Source organism: Phasianus colchicus, chromosome 1 (genome assembly GCF_987193195.1).
Source record: "Phasianus colchicus chromosome 1, bPhaCol1.hap1.1, whole genome shotgun sequence".
NCBI classification, from domain to species: domain Eukaryota; kingdom Metazoa; phylum Chordata; class Aves; order Galliformes; family Phasianidae; genus Phasianus; species Phasianus colchicus.
Window position 1 is genome coordinate 110582569 of NC_143436.1, and position 18080 is coordinate 110600648.

General features: G+C 38.6%; 1 protein-coding gene across 2 annotated transcripts in view; it reads left to right on the forward strand.

Annotated features, from left to right (window-relative positions):
• BACE2 (beta-secretase 2) overlaps positions 1–18080 on the forward strand; it is a 61327-nt gene that overhangs the window by 25436 nt on the left and 17811 nt on the right. For both annotated transcript variants that reach the window (XR_016459282.1, XM_031612721.2), the window contains exons 3-7: positions 6458–6674; positions 8246–8374; positions 9584–9718; positions 13775–13876; positions 17028–17177. Coding sequence is in view for 1 of the 2 variants with exons in the window: in XM_031612721.2 (XP_031468581.2) it covers positions 6458–6674; positions 8246–8374; positions 9584–9718; positions 13775–13876; positions 17028–17177 (733 nt within the window). In the remaining variant the exon portion in view is untranslated. The remainder of the gene's footprint in view (positions 1–6457; positions 6675–8245; positions 8375–9583; positions 9719–13774; positions 13877–17027; positions 17178–18080) is intronic.

The following is an 18080-nucleotide window of genomic DNA, read 5'->3' on the forward strand; positions in this document are numbered from 1 at the left end:
TGAAACCTTGAAAATTAGGCCCTGCAGAGTTAAGTGTACTTTACCAACTGATTCGAATTCAGTAATAGCAGAAAGCAATTGCGATAGCAGTTCCTAGTTTGGGTTGGATTGATGCAGAACTGGAATTTGCTCAGAATGAAGTGCAGCCATTAGCACTCTTGAATCTAGCTACATCAAGCTTCTTTCCTTTCAGGTAGTTAAGACATAAATGTCAGCTGGGGCACATCGTGGTCCCATTGTAATCAGTAAGGCATTTAAATACCGATTGAAAGAAAACTCTGTAGGTCACCTGTTACATATTCCCACTGAGGCAAGGGCTGTCACTAGAATGGATCAGCCATGGCTGATTCTTGCCAAGTCCTGTAAGCCTTTGAGGGTGGAGAATTCATGAACTCTGGGCAGTGTGCTTCACTCATGTGCCGTGCTCTCCTGTAGAGGAAATGCTTCCTAATATCCAAATTGTACTTAACAAAAGGATGTTAACCCTGACAAAGAAAGTTGTTTGTGTCATTTCTGTAGCCATCTTTCAAGTGGTTGTAAGCTGCTATGAATTCTCCTTTTAGCTTCATTTGCAAAACAAGCCAAGATCCACTTCTGATAGGTCCTTTCTTGAGGTCCCTGACCTATTTGGCAACCCTCTAACAGTCCATCTCCTGTTTCTCCACATCCCTGTTTAACTGGCTTCATACAGCTGGCTACAATATTCCAGTTGTGGTCTCACCAGTGCTGGCCAGAAAAGGATAATAATCTTGCTTAGATATATTGACTGTTGCCCTCCAAATGCAGTCTGTTGTAGTGTGCTATATGCACAGTGCAAATATACTGCTGGCTCTTATTCTGGTGTCTACCATCACCTGAGGTCCCTTTCTGTTGCTTCTCAGCCTATCCCAGTCTGTGGAGTTGTTTCACCTGAGCTACAAAATTTTATGCTTCTCCTTGTTGAATGTTGTGAGGTTTCTGTTGGTCCACTCTTCCCATTTTTCAAAGTTGCTCTGGATTCAAGCTCTGCCATTCAGCATGCTCTTTAAGGTAGCGTCCTGTGAAAATCTGCTTGAGGGTGCAGTCTGTCCATCATGTCAGTTCTTCACAAAAATTTTCCCCCCACTAATGTCATGCACTCTATATGTCATGAGCCTGACACTGAGCCATTGATCACTGACTCTTTTAGGCCTGGAGGTATAGCCCATTTTCAGCCACTCAGTGGTCTGTTCATCCAGCTCTACATCCTCAGCTTCCAAACGGGAATGCTGTGGGAGGTGGGTGTCAGCAGTCTGTGAAGTGAAGTGAAGATGTGCTACAGTCCCTGCTTTCTCCTCATCTATGTAGCCAGTCATCTTGGTGTAGAGAGCACTGGGGTTGTTCAGATGTGGTATGCCTGTGAAATTCCTTGCAGAGTCCCTTTTTACCTTCTTGTCCATTGTGTGCTTGGGAATGGATTCCAGCAAGCAATTCTCTGTGACTCTTCCTGAGCTGAGGTGAAGCCACTGGGCCTATATGCTCATTGCTCATCTCTTTTTGAGACTGGCTTTATGATAGCCTTTTCCTGGCACTCAGATCACTTTCCCTGATTGTCAATGATTTTGCATAAATGGAGGCAGGGGCCTTGCTTTTATGTCAGCCAGATCTGTAAAATGACTCCAGTGTGATCTTTACCCATGTGCAAGTGAAGCAAATAGTTTAAGTGCACTTCTCTTCTATTCTATGTAGGACACTTCAAAAATTAAATAAAGACATTGACTCTCATCTAATACTTATTTCTGTAGTTTCTCCCTTTCTCATCATAAAGTGCTTTCATATCAAAGTCATAAACTGCAAATTGAAGGCAAGAGAAAAGAAGGGTTAGTAATTTGTTATGTTAGTAAAATGACTGGGACTGAGTTGGAAGTATATACTTTATTAGAATATTGTGTTGGAGAAACATCATGATGAATATGAATTTGCCGATTGCCAAAATCTTATTTTATTTTTTTTCAAATGATCAAAATATTAAATTAAATGCATGATTGATTTTGGACAGAAACTGGGAAGAATGCATAGGAAAGGTATCATCTTTGTTTCAAGAGTCTTAAGGAACTTGGCATGTGTTTTGTTCAGGACAACCTTCCTTGAGCAATTTTGTAACCAATTTGTTTAATCATATTATGTTTCCTTGTCATATAGTTGCATTGTTTAATTATCTCAGGTTTTCCATACAAAACAAGCAGAGCTATTCTCATGAATTCGTTAATGACTTGGGTTTTTGTGTGGCTTTTACAAAATTCTGCTGTGAAAAGTTCTGTCATTGATGTTCATACTTCATAAATCACCAAGATATATAATGTTGTGAGAAACAGCCTCATAGAAAGGAAAGAAAAAAAAAAGTTGCGGCATTTGTTTCTCATACTATTCAAAATAATAAGTAGTTTTTGTTGAATATGTTACTTATGATAAAAGAGCTACTTAAACAAATTTATAAAGTGGTTTTCAGACTTAAAACTAAATCAGCCTTAGCATTGTAACAGCGCATAAAAGAATGACATACCCAGACTGTCAGAACTCAGCATTAGTATCCAGTTTTATTTTAGTTTAAGTACCACTGCCTCACAGTCTAAAGTTTAAAGAAAAACCTGCTCAAGTGTTAGGTGGGGTAAGAAAATTACAAGGAAAAAAAAAAACCTGAGATTATGCAATAAATTATATACCTGCTGGCAAAAGTAAGCTTCTGCTTTACATTATGGCCCTGCAAGTTTGGTTGTGTACACTGCTTATTTAATGGTTCAAGGTGAATTAGAAACTTGTTCTGGAACCCCTTCAAATTAGATGGGGTTCCTTGGTTAAAAATCAGTAATTCATGTTGTGGAATAGCCTGTAGACAACTAGGTTGGTTGCTCAGTATTCTTTTTCACTTAGTCTTAAAGTCATTGGCTCTGAATCTCTTGTCTTGTGCCATCTATCACTGGAGAGAATGAAAACATCTGTTCACATCTTTTGGTCAATTGCCATTTTCCATCTCTTCTTTGCCTTTGCTGGTTGTAAAGATTGTTTGCTTCTACAGAAAAAAAAAAAAAAAAGGGCAGGTAGGAAAACCTAAAGGCTTGTTTTATGCAGAGTGGCAATGGGAGAATGTGAAATGAAGAAGGAGCTGCATGTTTGACAAGATCAAAATTAAACAGTGCTTTATGTATAGTGGTTTGTTGTTGCTCTACTGAGCTTCCTGTAAATGTAGAATGACCAGAGAAATAATGTTTTGACTATGTTTTGTTCATTGCTGTAGGCTGGTACTGAGGATTAACTACATATGGTAATGAACTCATTACTAGAGTTCTAAGCTGAGACTGGAGAGCCATTCAAGGTCTGAGAATTTTCTGTTGGCTGCTCTGGAGAGAAGACAGTAACTGCTGAGGAGAGGGTGAAGGGAGTGGTAGTACCACAGGACCATCTTCTGGTAGGCCTTTTTCCTGCAAAGGTACATCCTTGTGGTTTAACCCCACAAGCAGCCAAACACCACAAACAAGTGATGTATAAAGCAATTGCTCACCACCTGCCAACCAATGTCCAGCCAGTCCCCTGGCAGCAGCAGTCCCCTGGCCAGCTCCCCTCAGTTTTATAGCTTTTTCGTGTGATATCATATGGTATGGAATACCCTTTGACCAGTTTAAATAAGCTGTACTGGTTCTGACCACTCCCAGCTCCTTGTGCCCACCTCCAGCCCCTTCACTGGCAGGACAGTGTTTGAAGCTGAAAAACTGAAGTGTTCTTGGCTCTTTTCAGCAACAACTAAAACATCAATGTATTATCAACATTGTTTTTCTCCTAAAGCCAGAGCCTAGCATCATACTATACACTATGAAGAAAATCAACTCTGTCCTATCTGAAACTAGGACAACTCCATCCCACTGAAAAAGCTGGATTTCTTATATTTGTTTCATAGCCAAAATGGCTTGTTTTGGAATTGTATGCGCTGTGCATTTATTTTAAAACTTTCTGCCTGTGAATTAGAACAACTCTCTCGTTTTGACCTCTAAAGCCATTTTCTTCTTTCAGATCAGTGAGTTGGAAAAGCATGGGCTGATTACAGTCAATAAGATGTAGCAGGAAATGTTTTTGCAGAACAGAATATAATTACTGCCACAAGGGCGATGTCAGATCCCTCCCACATTAGGAATTTTTCTCCTTGAAATAATTAATAAGGCTTCCTCTTCAGTGTGACATGTGTGTGCTTTACCAGTGAGATGAACATCCTCATACACATTTCTACAGGACGGGAAGCACAGAGGGTGAGGAAGTGACTTGTCTGCCTTTGTGCAGAAGAATTCACCAACAGTACTGGGTGATGAGCCCAGTCTTTTTGTATCCTGTTCCAGAGCTCAATCCGTGAGGCTATTAGTGCTCATGGAAGAACAGATATGTGCTGCTATTGTTGCTGGTCATGCAGAGTCAGTACGTGCAGACTGGCTTTGTGTTACTGTTCCAGTACTCACTTACCTTTCTAGTTTCAGATGATTCTTCTTCTGTTGCACAGCCAGACACTTTTCAACATGACCAGCCCTGTATTTTCCCTTCCTTTTCCATGTTCTCCAAAAGGTTCCTCTTATGTTGCTAATTATTCAGACTCTGTTTTGATTTAATAAAATGTACTGCCAGTATCACAGTAATGCTCTGAAGACCCTGACTGAGCAGAGATGTCCCTTTGTCTAAATGTCACAGAAAAGCAGAATTACAAAGAACATTAAAACAGCAGTAGAAATGACCAGATACAGGTAGTAAGTGCCAGTAACTCTGGAATTTGTGCATTTTGAAATATAATCAGTGCAGCCTATTTTCTCATTTATTTCTACTGTCTTGGATGTTACAGGCCACTGAGTCCTGAAGCAGCTCCCTGAAGGGCTAGGCACTGGGAATATCAAGAGCTACTCAGGATGGGGGAATGGCTTTAAACTAAGACAGGGGAGGTTTAGGTTAGATATTAGGAAGAAGTTTTTCACTCAGGGGGTGGTGACACACTGGAACAGGCTGCCTAGAGAGGCTGAGGATGCCCCATACCTGGACACATTCAAGGCCAGGCTGGATGTGGCTCTGGGCAGCCTGGTCTGGTGGTTGGTGGCCCTGCCCACTGCTGGGGTGTTGAAACTAGGTGATTTTTGAGGTTCTTTTCAACCCAGGCCATTCTATCATTCTGTGATTGTAGCTTGGCCTCTTATTCCTTCATTAACTTGGAAGAGGATCACTTGTATGGGCATTTGGTGAAATTGCCCAACAAGGGTGTGTGCTCAAAAAGGTGGGAGTTATCTGTGTACCCATCTGAATGCTGTTCCCCATGGCAGGCAAAATTCTCCCATCTTTTTTCTGGCTGGCTCAGGTAAGGGTGGCTGTGGAGCCTTCCGTGGCAGCTCACGGGCCAGGAGAAGCAGCTCTACAAGTCAGCTCTTGTCAGTGAGCTCTCATCTCTTGCAGTGCAGTCAAGGACTTCAAGGCTTCACAGCAGCTTCTGTCAGAGCAGCTGTTAGATTAAGGCTGGGTGGATAAAGCTGTCCGCACTTGATAAATGACCTCCACTTTCTATTGTGTTACACGCACGTAATTTTTTTTAGATTTACTTTTAAAAAGGCTGTCAAGCTGAAAGTCTGCTCCGATGAAGTAAGCATGGTCATTTTTCTCCTTAGGAGGAGAAACTGCATGCCACGGAATGGGGCCAAAAATAGATTGTAAGGGATCTAGGTGTTCTGTTGCTCTTTATTTGCGATGCAGATGGAGGGTGATTGCTATGTTTATACTACAGGTTTTTAAAATGAAAAATTTCATGTTGTTTGTAATGTTTTTGCTAAGCTTTCTAACCAGGATTTATTTTCTTTGCTCCTTTGCTTTTGTTACCTTGGTCTAGAAGGAAATCCTCCCTTTCATTCTCCAAGTTAGTGAATCATTTGTTAGTTATATCCAGATCTACGAACCTTTTTAAGGACAGACCAGACTGCAGATTTAGATGTGTGTCTTACTGCTTAGCTCACAGTAATATTCTCATTAACCTAAAATGGAATTTTAATAATATTAATGAGATATTAGTCTACAGCTATCCGGTTATCTTGGTATTTCAATTTTAGATTTGAATTCCCAAGATTTTATTTCTTACCACCACTTAGTATGCTCCATCTCCAGTTAAAAATTACTGCTGCTATTTTGATGGACCAGTCTGAGTCAGAGACACATTGTACTAGACGGCACAAAATCTTAGATTAAATTTTAAAAAATGGGAGAGGAAATTTGATAAAAGCAGGGGCTCAAGGGTTTGTTTTTTATTATTATTGTAATCTACTGTTACTTCCTTTGAAGTCCATTCCCCTTCTTCTGTGTGTATATGTGATTGACTTTACAGATTTTACTTTCATTTTCCTATCTGTGAAAAATTAAGATTGGGCAGTGTTTTGGTGTCTTAGATTGTAAATAAGCAGCTCACATGTAATTATATCTTTTCCTTTTAAAGGTCAAGTACATACAAATCACAAGGGATTGAAGTCACAGTTAAGTATAGTCAAGGAAGCTGGACTGGAGTGCTGGGTACAGATGTCATTACTATCCCAAAGGGGATTGATGGCAGCTACACCATCAACATCGCTACCATTCTTGAATCAGAGAATTTCTTCTTACCAGGGGTTAAATGGCATGGAATTCTTGGTCTTGCCTATGACATCTTAGCCAAGGTAAGTCATCTTTTCCCCAGCCTTTATTTTCCACAATGACAATAAATAGAAATGTAAATATTAAAGAGGACAGATGATGATCTGTCAGCATGAGATTCATCCCTTCCAATGACTCTATCCTAAGGATCCTTCAGATTTGTTAAAATACAGAAAGAATAAATCAGGTTGTGATGGCATCCTGGTTTCTTATGTGGATTTAGGCTTTTCTGGTGATGAAGGTTCTAATTTTAACGCATCCGGAATAAACAAACTTTTTAAGAGCTTGTAATAGCGGAAGATAGGAGTAAAAGTTATAAGGCTTCTGGTGTATGTGCAGAAAGCATTTATTAGTGCTCTGATAATCTCCTTCGAGACTTGTCAGCAGACTGCTGAATCTTTTGTAAAAGCCCTTAGCAGTTCATTTTAAGAACAAAACAAACAAAAGTTGAGATAGAAAGTATATGTGGGTAGTTTCAGTACAAATGTTAGCTACCATGTTTTCATGAACATATAACCAAATACACCTTGTTCTTATAAGGTAAGAAATTCAAATAGAAGTTTAAATTAAAACATAAAATGTATAAGCTTGTAATCTAGAACTGAAATTGTAATTGTTGTGCTACATAGTCATAGCTTTCAACCTACACAGAACTATCTGAGAAATTCATAAACTGAGATGTATCCATTTAGAATAGATGATTCAGTACTGTCTGCCAACTCTGGAATTAAAATGCTTTATTCAAGAGCTGTGTGATCATTCTATTGACTTTACCTCAGCTGTCATACATTGTCAACAGACAGACAAAGAGGAGCTGCTTCTAGGACTCTGCTTATGGGCAGACAGCATGTTCAGGATATTTATTTTTCCCCTCTTCTGAAGACTTCAGTGTTGTTGGCTTCTGAGGCTGCACTATGCTTTGTGTAGTAAGAGCAGTTGGCACCTCACAAGCTAATCAGTGGACCTGCCTGTCATCAGATGTAACTGCACAGAAATCTGAATTACAGTGAAATTGTAGTACTTCAGTAACTGCAAAGGCAAGTATGGCACACAGCGTAGCAAAGAACTAGCTAGCCAATAATCAGTTGAACTTGAATATAAAGTTCTTTAGAAGAAAGAAGAGGAAATAAAGCCATCAAATTCAAAGTTCATTAGAATTAAATTATGTTTAAAAACTGCAATTCCACACCTTAAAATCAGTTCTTTTAACCATAGGAGATAGAAAGAGAAAGTCATGTTTGAGCATTCTAATAACTGAAATCCTTTTCCAGACAGAAAGTATTGATGAAAGCTTCTACCTGAAACTGAAATAAGTATTTGAGTTCCAAAACTGCAGTTGGAAAATACTCTCATGCTTTAGAGATTTCTTTGACATTGGTAAAGATTAAAACTGAAAAAAGAGAAATGACAGGTGGTGGTGGTGGTGTTGTTGTTGTTTCTAATGGTATATAATATCTAGGATTTTCATCACTTGGTTGTCAGAAATTCAGTTTACTTGCGAAAAGTAGTCTTATTTAAATGACTTGCTCATTATTATAAGGAAACTTTGTAACTAATACTTCTGCAATTCTTTTTGTTTTTCTACACCTTCAAGCCTTCAAGTTCTGTGGAGACGTTCTTTGATTCTCTTGTGAGGCAGGCAAAGATCCCCAACATTTTCTCCTTGCAGATGTGTGGTGCTGGACTGCCTGTCTCTGGAAGTGGTACCAACGGAGGTAGTCTTGTGGGTATCTGTCAATCTGAGAGGGAAGATGCATCTTTGTTAAACTCTCTCCCTTTTTTCTATGATTATCCTACTACCAAATTTAGTGGTTAAAAGTATGAAATGTTTTATAATTTTTTAAGATGAAGTTAAGCACTTAGACAAAACTCAAGCGTCTTGTTATTTTCATTCTCTATTTTCTTTTAATCTCTTGAATTTGAATAAAGTTTTGCATTTGAAGTTTTAATTTTAACACAGAAAAAAAAATTTGTGGTGTACCTCCTTACCAATTGTATTTCCTCAGGGAAGATTGTGCTACCTTTCTCAAGCTGAGTGGTCCTCTATTCAGCTATTAAGCTTGTTCAAACTCATCAAAATGTGAAAGTACTTTTTTATATGACATGAAAAGGGGGAGAGGAATCAAGGTTCTTTGTCTTTTTTGCAGACAGCATAGCAAACGATAAAATCTGAGAACTGGATCTTCCCCTTGTTGTTAATCAGGGAAGTTTTTGCATCCATTTTAGTGCTTCAAAGTACTGGGTATTGTTTATTTGAGATAATGATTTGGAATAACTCTTTCTGAGTAATGCTGAAATAAGCATATCAGCACAGGAGTTAATTGTAAATAATCTGCTGTAAATTCACATACTACTGTAAATGTTAACACATTTGAGATAGATAAAGCCTAGGAGAGCTTATGTTAGTAGAGTTCAAAGTGTGATGGTCTAGTACATTGTCACAAGCTTCAAAGTAAGTCTTGACAGAATTGATGATGATAACAATTACATGATGATCATATTCCCTCTTTTATGTGAATGAATTGTTAAGCAGTATTAAAGCTATTTTGATCTGATAAAGTAAATTTACGATATGCAGGTTTACTATTTCATCCTGGTTTTGTACATTGCCTAGATTAAACAACTAAAGGCATGGTTTTGATGTGAAACACAGATCTTAAGAAAATCAGTGTGAATTTGTAGAAGGTGCTGGAAATTTGCCCCATTATAGGATTTTTTTGGTGTACTGAAGCAGTATCTTCTTAATTTCTAAATGTTTCAAATTGCTTTATTATTGTTAAAGAATTTGTTAGCAAAATGACTGGAAAAGGTGCTAAATTAAAATTTTGATGCCCTCTGTATCACACTGAAGTGTTCTCCTTTTTCCTGTACTTACCCAAAGGTAAACACCTGTCATTCTAAAGCATGTGAATTTCTTTCTCTTTTCACTCAGGTTCTAGGTGGCATTGAACCAAGTCTCTACAAGGGTAATATATGGTACACACCTATCAAAGAGGAGTGGTATTATCAGGTTGAAATTCTCAAGCTGGAGGTTGGAGGACAGAATCTTGAATTGGATTGCAGAGAGGTATTTGCACTAATTTGTTTCTGTCTATATAAAACATGTTTGTTTAAAAAAGCATCTAACTGATCGTTTTTGTCCTTGCATGCTCCTCTTAGAATTAAGACTGCATAGTAACTTTGAAAGGAAATGAACAAACCATGTGAAATGTATGTACATGCTAAAATATATATTTGGCATGTACATGATAAAAGTGCTTCAAAGAGGAGTTCAGAGTTGTTGATAGTATTTGCAGTAAATAAAGGACCAAGTTATAATTATTTTGTCAACAGTTCGCCGAAAATAAAGCTGTTGTGGTTTGGAAGGGCTCAGCCCTTTAACTAGTTTCAGATGTACTGAAGATATCTAAAAACTGAAGATAGTGCACTAATTGAAGAAGACAGTTGTCTTTAAATAACTACAGACTTTCTATAATAGTCTGTAAAATCAAACCAAAGGATTTTTAAAACAGTTCTGGTCAAATAGAGGAGAAAAAAAAAGTTCACTTTTCACAGAATCACAGAATGGTTAAGGTTGAAAGAGGTCTCTGGAGGTCATCTGCTCCAACCTCCTGCTCAAGCAGTGCCACCTAGAGCAGGTGTTCAGATGGCTTTTGAAGATCACAAAATCTTGGATTATCCTGAGTTGGGAGGGAGCCACAAGGACCATTGGGTCCAACTCCTGTCTCCACACAGGACAATCCAAAAATCAAACCATTATTTCTTGAGAGCACTGTCCAGATGTTTCTTGAACTCTGAGAAGGGAAATCTTCAAGAAAGGAGATTCCACAACTCTCTAGGCAACCTGTTCCTTTGCTTCACCACATGCTCAGTAAAGAAGCCTGATGTTCAGACTGAACTTTCTGTATTCCAGTTTGTGTCCATTGCCCATCTTCCCTTTATGGCTTTATCCTGTGGTATTCTGCTGAGCAGACCCCTTAAGAGGCTAGAATATTCTCTCCTGAAGTCCAGGTTTGTGAGTTTGCTGGGTGCCCTACCCACAGTCCTAAGGATGATGACCTCCATCATCTCATGCTCATGGTGGCCAAGATTGCCCTTGAGCTTCACATTCCTTGCCAGTGCCTCCTTCTTGGTGAGAACAAGGTCCAGCGGAGCGCCTCTCTCAAAAAGCTCTTCCATCACTTGGAGAAGGAAGTTTTCACCAATGCAGCCCAGGAAACTCCTAGATTGTTTATGCACTGCTTTGTTGTCCCTCCAGCAGATACTGGGATGGTAGATGTTCACAGTCAGAGCCAAGGCCTGTGAATGAAAGGCTGCTCCTATCTGGCCATAGAGAACCTCATCCACTTATTCTTCTTGATCAGATGGCCTGAAGCAGACCCTCACTATAATGTCACCTCTGCTTGCCTTCCTATTAATCCTGACCCATCTGTTCTAGTCTGCTCCTCATCTATCCCCCAGGCCAAGCTTAATGCACTCCTACTGGTCACTGATTTAGACGGCAGCATACTTTCCTCATCTCCCCCACCTGTCCTTCCTAAAGAGCCTGCATTCTTCCAGTGCAACACTGCAGTCCTGGAAGCCATCCTACCACATCCCCCTGATGCCAATAAGATCACAGCCCTGCAAGGATAAACACATCTCTAATTCATCTTTTTTTACTCCCATATTTTATATGTTATGTACAGGCAATTAAGAGGGGCACCTGCACATTTTGAGTCCCTAGAAAATGGTTTTGAGAATTTCTCCATAATGTTGCCTTGTTGGCATTTCCTTATTTTGCCTGCAAGTGCTGAATGTGACCTCTCTCAAGACCCATATTGTTGACTTTGTGATCTCTCCTTATCATATCGCTCCATGTCACTTGTTCAGCAACCCTATGCATCACTCTTACTGGGCTTCTGGTTGCTTCCTCCCTAACCTGCTGCTTCCTAATTTAAAGCCCTCCTTACAAGGTCAGCCTGGCAAAAATGTGTTTGCCCCACTAGGGTGCATCCTATCTCTCCCAAACAGATGCTGATTCTCAAACAGAGTCCCATGGTCAAAGGTTCTTAGTAGAAATAATTTTCTGCTGTCTCTGGATCAGACTAATAAGACTGTGTTGTTGGATTTTTTTGTTCCAAAGCTGTTTTATGTTTTTCTGGAGGATATGTGTGTATGTGTGTATTTCATTTGGTTCTTGCTGTTGCTTGCTGCTATTCATGTTTTGATTTTAGTTCTATGAATTTCATGCCCTCTTTTCATTAGATGCCCTGTCTTACCTGTCACTTGTCCTCTTCATTGGAAATCAGTAGAACATGATAATTCTGAAGTTTTTATAGTTCATACATATTAAATGAAATTAACAATAAAAAGATTATGAGCATAAAAATATTGCCATACAAAATACAAAAGTCATATTTCTGTAGAAAGTATTTTAAATGAATCATGCCATCTTCAATCTACTTAATAAGCAGAACAAGGTCTATTCAAAAGCCTCCCTATTATATTGTTAGCAATGCAGAACTGCTGAGCCTCTAACAAGAATGTTTGTGTTTGCTTTTCTTTCCAGTCTTAAAAAACAGTCAACGTGTTTTGAAGAGGAGGCCTTGTACCGACTGTTTTATACATGCTGTTTCCAAAAAACAACTCACTTAAAAATCTAGTAGTGTTATGAAAGTTTCCTGTTATTGTCACTCTTCTGAGCCATGGTTTGCTTTCACCTTGGATGTATCAGCATAGTGTGCCAGTCAGTACTACAAAAGGCATAACGTCTTTCTTGATTTAAAGATATCTCCCAGCAAAACTTTAGGAGAAGAGCAGGAGGTGAAGGCTAGAATGATAAAAAGTTAACTAAATATGGGTTTGCTGAGAACACATCATTCTTTGTATGTGTTGATGAACTATGTGCCCTCTCGTCTCCTAATTGTTTTCTAGGAAGTAGAACATTTCTTGTAACAGTCACTAGGGACTACTGCTTTCCTTGAAAGGAAAAAGCTGTCCCTCTCACTTGAGTGCTCGGAATCTGTCCAGTATTGCACTGCAGCTGTGTCCGTGCTGCTGGCAGAACAGGGCTGAGAACGCAGGGAGCTGCTACTGGTACTCTGTTAAATATTAACCAGCAAGACTGAGAAGGCAAGAAGTTACTGCATGCTGAGTGTACACTGTAGACCACATGGAAATCCATAAGAAAGGAATTCTACATGTTTTTATGCCAGTGGTTGGCCCTCTTAGTTCTGCCTCCTACCTACTTATTTCCAAGGGTGGCTCTCAGGGTAGCTGACCATTGCATATTTATGGTGCAAATATGCTAAAAAGTGTTTCTGAATGCCTTAATATTTTTCTCCCCTCTTCAGAAATGTTCCTGAGTGTAGGATAAATGGCAGGTAGTGCCTACCAGCGCTCTTCCTATTTGCTTTTTTTTTTAGCTCTGTTTGGCAGCAATGTATTTGGAATTTAATTCCCGTAAGATCTTTTCCTGAAAAGCTTATAGTGTGTGTTTCCTTGTGTCTTTTGATTGTGCCATAGACACATCACTCTTCAGTTATATTGATTCTGCTGCCTTAGCTGGTCCTTTCCATAGTTGGGAAGTAATTAATGCCAATGACTGCCACTGTTGCATGCCTTCCTTTTAGCAATTAATCATAGTTTTTAAAGGATACACAGATTTTGAAGAGGCAAGATTGAAATTTTCAGATTTCTTTGTAGTTGCTTTTGATATGTTCTTGTGGTTTTCCTAAGATGAGGAAGAAAGGTGTGCATTTGGCTTCCGTACTCTTGAGTCAGTACCAAACATGACGTGTAAAGAGGATTCATGTTCTCTGATCGTTTTCAAGTGAGAAACAACAGTCATTAAAAACAAGCTCCTATATGACATTTAAACTAGAGTGAGTACTTTGCATTATTTCAGAGACCTCAATACAGGGCTTAGGCATACAGCTGCTTCAGTGTGCTTACCCTGTGTCAGTGCTAACCATGAAGGCACTTTAGCCATGTTATGATTCTATCACTGCTGAATGGTACGACATACAGGCTGATAAAGACAGCTATCAATAAGGAACAACCTTGTCATTGCTGTGAAGCAGTTTAATCTGCGTTACATTAACTAAAGTGTGTAATTTGTCTCCTTTTTCCTCCTTTCTAGTACAATGCTGATAAAGCAATAGTAGACAGTGGGACCACCCTCCTCCGTCTGCCCCAGAAAGTCTTCAGTGCTGTCGTGCAAGCAATAGCTCGCACATCCCTGGTAAGCTAATGCCATTAATTTTGCTTTAAATGTTAAATTCATGTTAAATCTGATCTTTGAAAGGAGTGTCATCTTCTTTGTCTGCCTTGTAAGTCATAGGGTCTTTGACTTGAGGGGAGCAGAATCTTTTTTAGTGTACTTCTGTTAAGAAATTATGGATGGATTCAATGGAAACAAAAGACATGAGAACAGGAAGGGAGGTGGAAAAATGAGGTCTAAATCCAGACAGAAGGTGCATACGTGAAAATGCACCAGAAATAGTGTGGAGACTGAGTATTTTGCTCTAAGCAATTCAGAAATACGGACTTAATTCAATACTTTTCTATTGAAGGTATTAAGAGTCCAAAAATCAGTCCTTTCATTCAAAACAGAGCATTTGTAAAGTAGAAGAGCCTGTGACTACAAGCAGTTACTTTCCAAATATAAGCTTGATTGTTGCATAGAATTGATGCAATTCATCAGGATTATTCATATCAAAAAAGATGCTTTGAATGTCATTATTTAATTATGTTTTAAAGCATCTTTCTTTAGAAATACAGTAGGCTTTAGAAGTAGGGCAGGGACATGGTGGATTTATCTGAGGGTAGAGTAACCGAAGCGACATTTTCTAGTGAACAAAAGCTATTCATAAGTTTTGGTTGAATACAGTGAACGACATTGAGGAGGTTAAAGCAAAGGAGTAAATTCCAGATATTTACAAATATTTCCAGATATGAACAAATTTAATATTTTTGTCGTGTCTTTAGGAAGAGATAGTAGGAAATGCAAATCACAGGTAGTAAGTAAGCTACTGGCCGGCTGTCCAACAGGCAACATACTTAACCTGTATGCTTGTAGTTCAAGACTGAAACCATTTTCCTGACTGAAAGCAGAGATATGGCATGAAGAGTTTATTCACTGCCTGTAGTTGTCTGGTATGTGAATTAAATATACAAATTATCTTACAGAGCTCAGTTTCTCTGGTTTAAAAGTTCTGCTCTTTGTAAAGTGCTTAAATATTGACTTTAACAATTGCAGCTGATGAGGGGGGAGGGAATTGAAAGAAGCATACCCTAGAGCTTGTGTAATGTGGGCATGGCATCCTCCTGGGGAGTGGGTCATAGCAGTCCATACTCTTCCCTGATGTGAGTCAGGAGGACATTCAAACAAGGGCTTTCCACATGCCAAGTAAGCAGCCAGATCAATAAGATATTAGAGGGGAACCATTCTCTCACTTTGCCTAATGATTTTTGTTCTTCCTATTAAAAATGCATAAGCAAACTCTTTTCTTCCAAGGTTTCTTTTTAATTTCAAGGGCCTTGTTGTTGTATCCGTCTATCTCCACACATACCAGAAGTTATTTGCACAGCTCTAACCAAAGGAGATAGTCTACTAAATAAGAATGTAGTTAACAAGATGTAAGAATTAGTTTCTTGAGTTGGCAGAGTTATTTTAGTAAAATGGGTACTTGCAGCAATTGTACCAATGGTATGACAACTTCATTTTGTGCTCTGTGCTTCTGGCAAGCTATTTATCACAGAAACATAAAACCAATTGCTGTAGTCAGATACCTCTGACCACAGGTGCAGCAGGTTAACAAGTTCCTGTTCCTAGCTGCTTGTTACCAGCTTCCCAGCATGACATTATTGCCCCCTCAGGTATATTGGCATAACAGCTTATGTACCATTCCTTTATTCAACTCCATTAAAAAAAAATCAAGTCGGTAGCTTTCTGCTCTTTAATGGTATAGATAGTTTTTTAATGCCCTTATTTGGTCTGAAATCTTTTAGGGGCAGTTATAGATGCAGTTTGATGTTGGAAGGTCTGAAGAGTGGTAGGTTTGGCAGATGAGCAGAGATGAGTTGCAGGGAAGGAGCAGCTCCTGTACCTCACAGAGCTGAAGTCAGAACAGCATGTCTCCTCACATCATCAAAGTAATGCAAAGTTAGTAAGCTGGAGAAAGGAAAGCTCAAATAAACCTAAAATCTTTATTTTAATAACCTTTTAGGTATCATAAAGCCAAATGCCTCCCGATGCATTTGTTCAGCATACAGAAGTAAGGCAAAGGAAATACAATATAATAAACAGGCTCACTGGAAAATCAAAGTAGGCACTTAAAACAGAGCACTTGATGGATTTTGTCTGTCCAGTCTGGGTGCTGCCTGGGAGCTCTTTTCAGATAACAAGCTCTGCTTTGCAATAGCAAATGGAGAGAGTGCTATGTTTTCAGCAGGTCTGACATGGGACTGCTGTGAGAGGTAGAGCATTTCTGTTCCATACCAAAAGATTGTCTTAAGCATGCATTGAGAGTTAAGTGTAAAAGCTGGCTGTGTCTGCAAGTCTCATGCTGTGTTTGTATGAATGTACGTTTGCTGGCCCAAGAACAGAGATGAACACTTGGAAATGTAATGTCTCTAATACAGCCTTAATTATTTCATTGGCAAGAAGGTGGTTGTGTGAATACTTGTCACCTGTAAAATGCCATATAAATAATGCATGAGCTGATATTTGCAAAATAATCGATATCGCAGATAATTATAAATGAGTGGGGTAGAGAGGCTGGATTCCATCTTTTGCACCTGTACAAGATAATTTGGCTGTACAACAGTGTAATAAGATATGGGCTGGTATGCAGCTTCACTGGGGAGTCAGAGCCAACACAAAGCACTGCATGCAAATAATGTTTTCCTCTGATCTGGCAGCACATCAAATTTGTTTGCTTCGGGAGCAAGAACTTCAGGCAAGATTGTTATCTTAGGTGAAGAAGCTCTGGAAGGGTTTAATTTTCACTTTGTTTGTGTCATGGCTATATTAAGAAACACTGCTAATCAACTTTTATTTCAAAAGCACATCAAGTCATACTGGTGGTGAGTGGCAGAGCAGCAAGAGAGATAGAGATGTGTTTCTTTTCATTGACCAGCAGATCTTGAGTCTCTTGGATGCTAGGAGATTTTGGCGCACCCTTTGGCTTCAAAACCCTGAAGCTGAGTAAAAAACTGTGTGTGTGAGAAAGAGAAGCAATACCATTAAGTATTCATGTAGCTTGTATTTACTTTGTGTTTTTAAAAACTATGTATTTTAATTGTTAGCATTTGGTCATAGCTATCAAAATCTATCAAAATGTATGTAATCTTTATGTATCGCTCTTTTTTTTTTTTTTTTCCCCCCATAGATACAAGAATTCTCTTCTGGCTTCTGGTCTGGTTCACAGCTTGCATGCTGGGATAAAACTGAAAGACCCTGGTCCTTATTTCCCAAACTCTCTATTTATATGAGGGATGAAAACTCTAGCAGGTCATTTCGGATCTCTATCCTACCACAGGTCTCAGTTTTCTTTGTTTATTCAATGATGCTTGTATTTTTACTATTATAAGGCACGTGCTCTTTAAAAATCGGAGCTATTTTTAATGGTAATAGAAAATTGCTTATCACATGCAAGGGAATTTTCTTTAATGACATTTTTAAAGATCAGTTTTTAAGTAGGAAAAATAACAAAGAAACTTGTGTATTAGAAGAAACTTCAATTCCCAAAGCCAAATATGAAAGTTTCCCTCAGAGTGCAGCCCATGTAGTTGGAAATGATTTTTTCAAATTGTTAGGAAAAATAAGCAAGTTTTGTTTTGTTTTCTTGAGCATTAGCCATATTAGATATCAATACAGTGTTCCTATTCATTTTGATCTTCTAATTTCGGGAGAAGGAAATTGATTTGTTTTTCATGACATTCTGAATTGGAGCACTTCTCCTGAAAATGATACTCTTGGCGAGGAGCCTGTGTGATCTCTTCACCAGTTCATATAACTTGGTTGGTTTATCTTTTATTCATATTCCATTCTAGCTTTTAGAAAATAGTGTTGTGCCACTTTTATTTCTGCTCTCTGGCTTTTTTTACCCCAGTACAGATTGCAATATAAGCCAGTATCTTCTAACATTACTAATACAATCTTTTACCTCGGGGAATGGTCAGAAGCATAGAAGAGAATGAATTTTTAAGTACATTTTAACTGGAAATATAGTGAAGCCTCATGATAAGCTTTTTCTTTATTGATCATGTAGTATGTCAATCTTTCATCTTCCCCCAGGAGAAAAAGAGGTAAAATGTGGCTTGAATTTATGAATCTAGAACTTTGAGCTACCACTGAATGCTTTCTGGATCAATTTTATCATGATATTTTTGTTTTAAATAATATTTTTTTTCTATAATTTGGATTCATGTTACAAATTCTT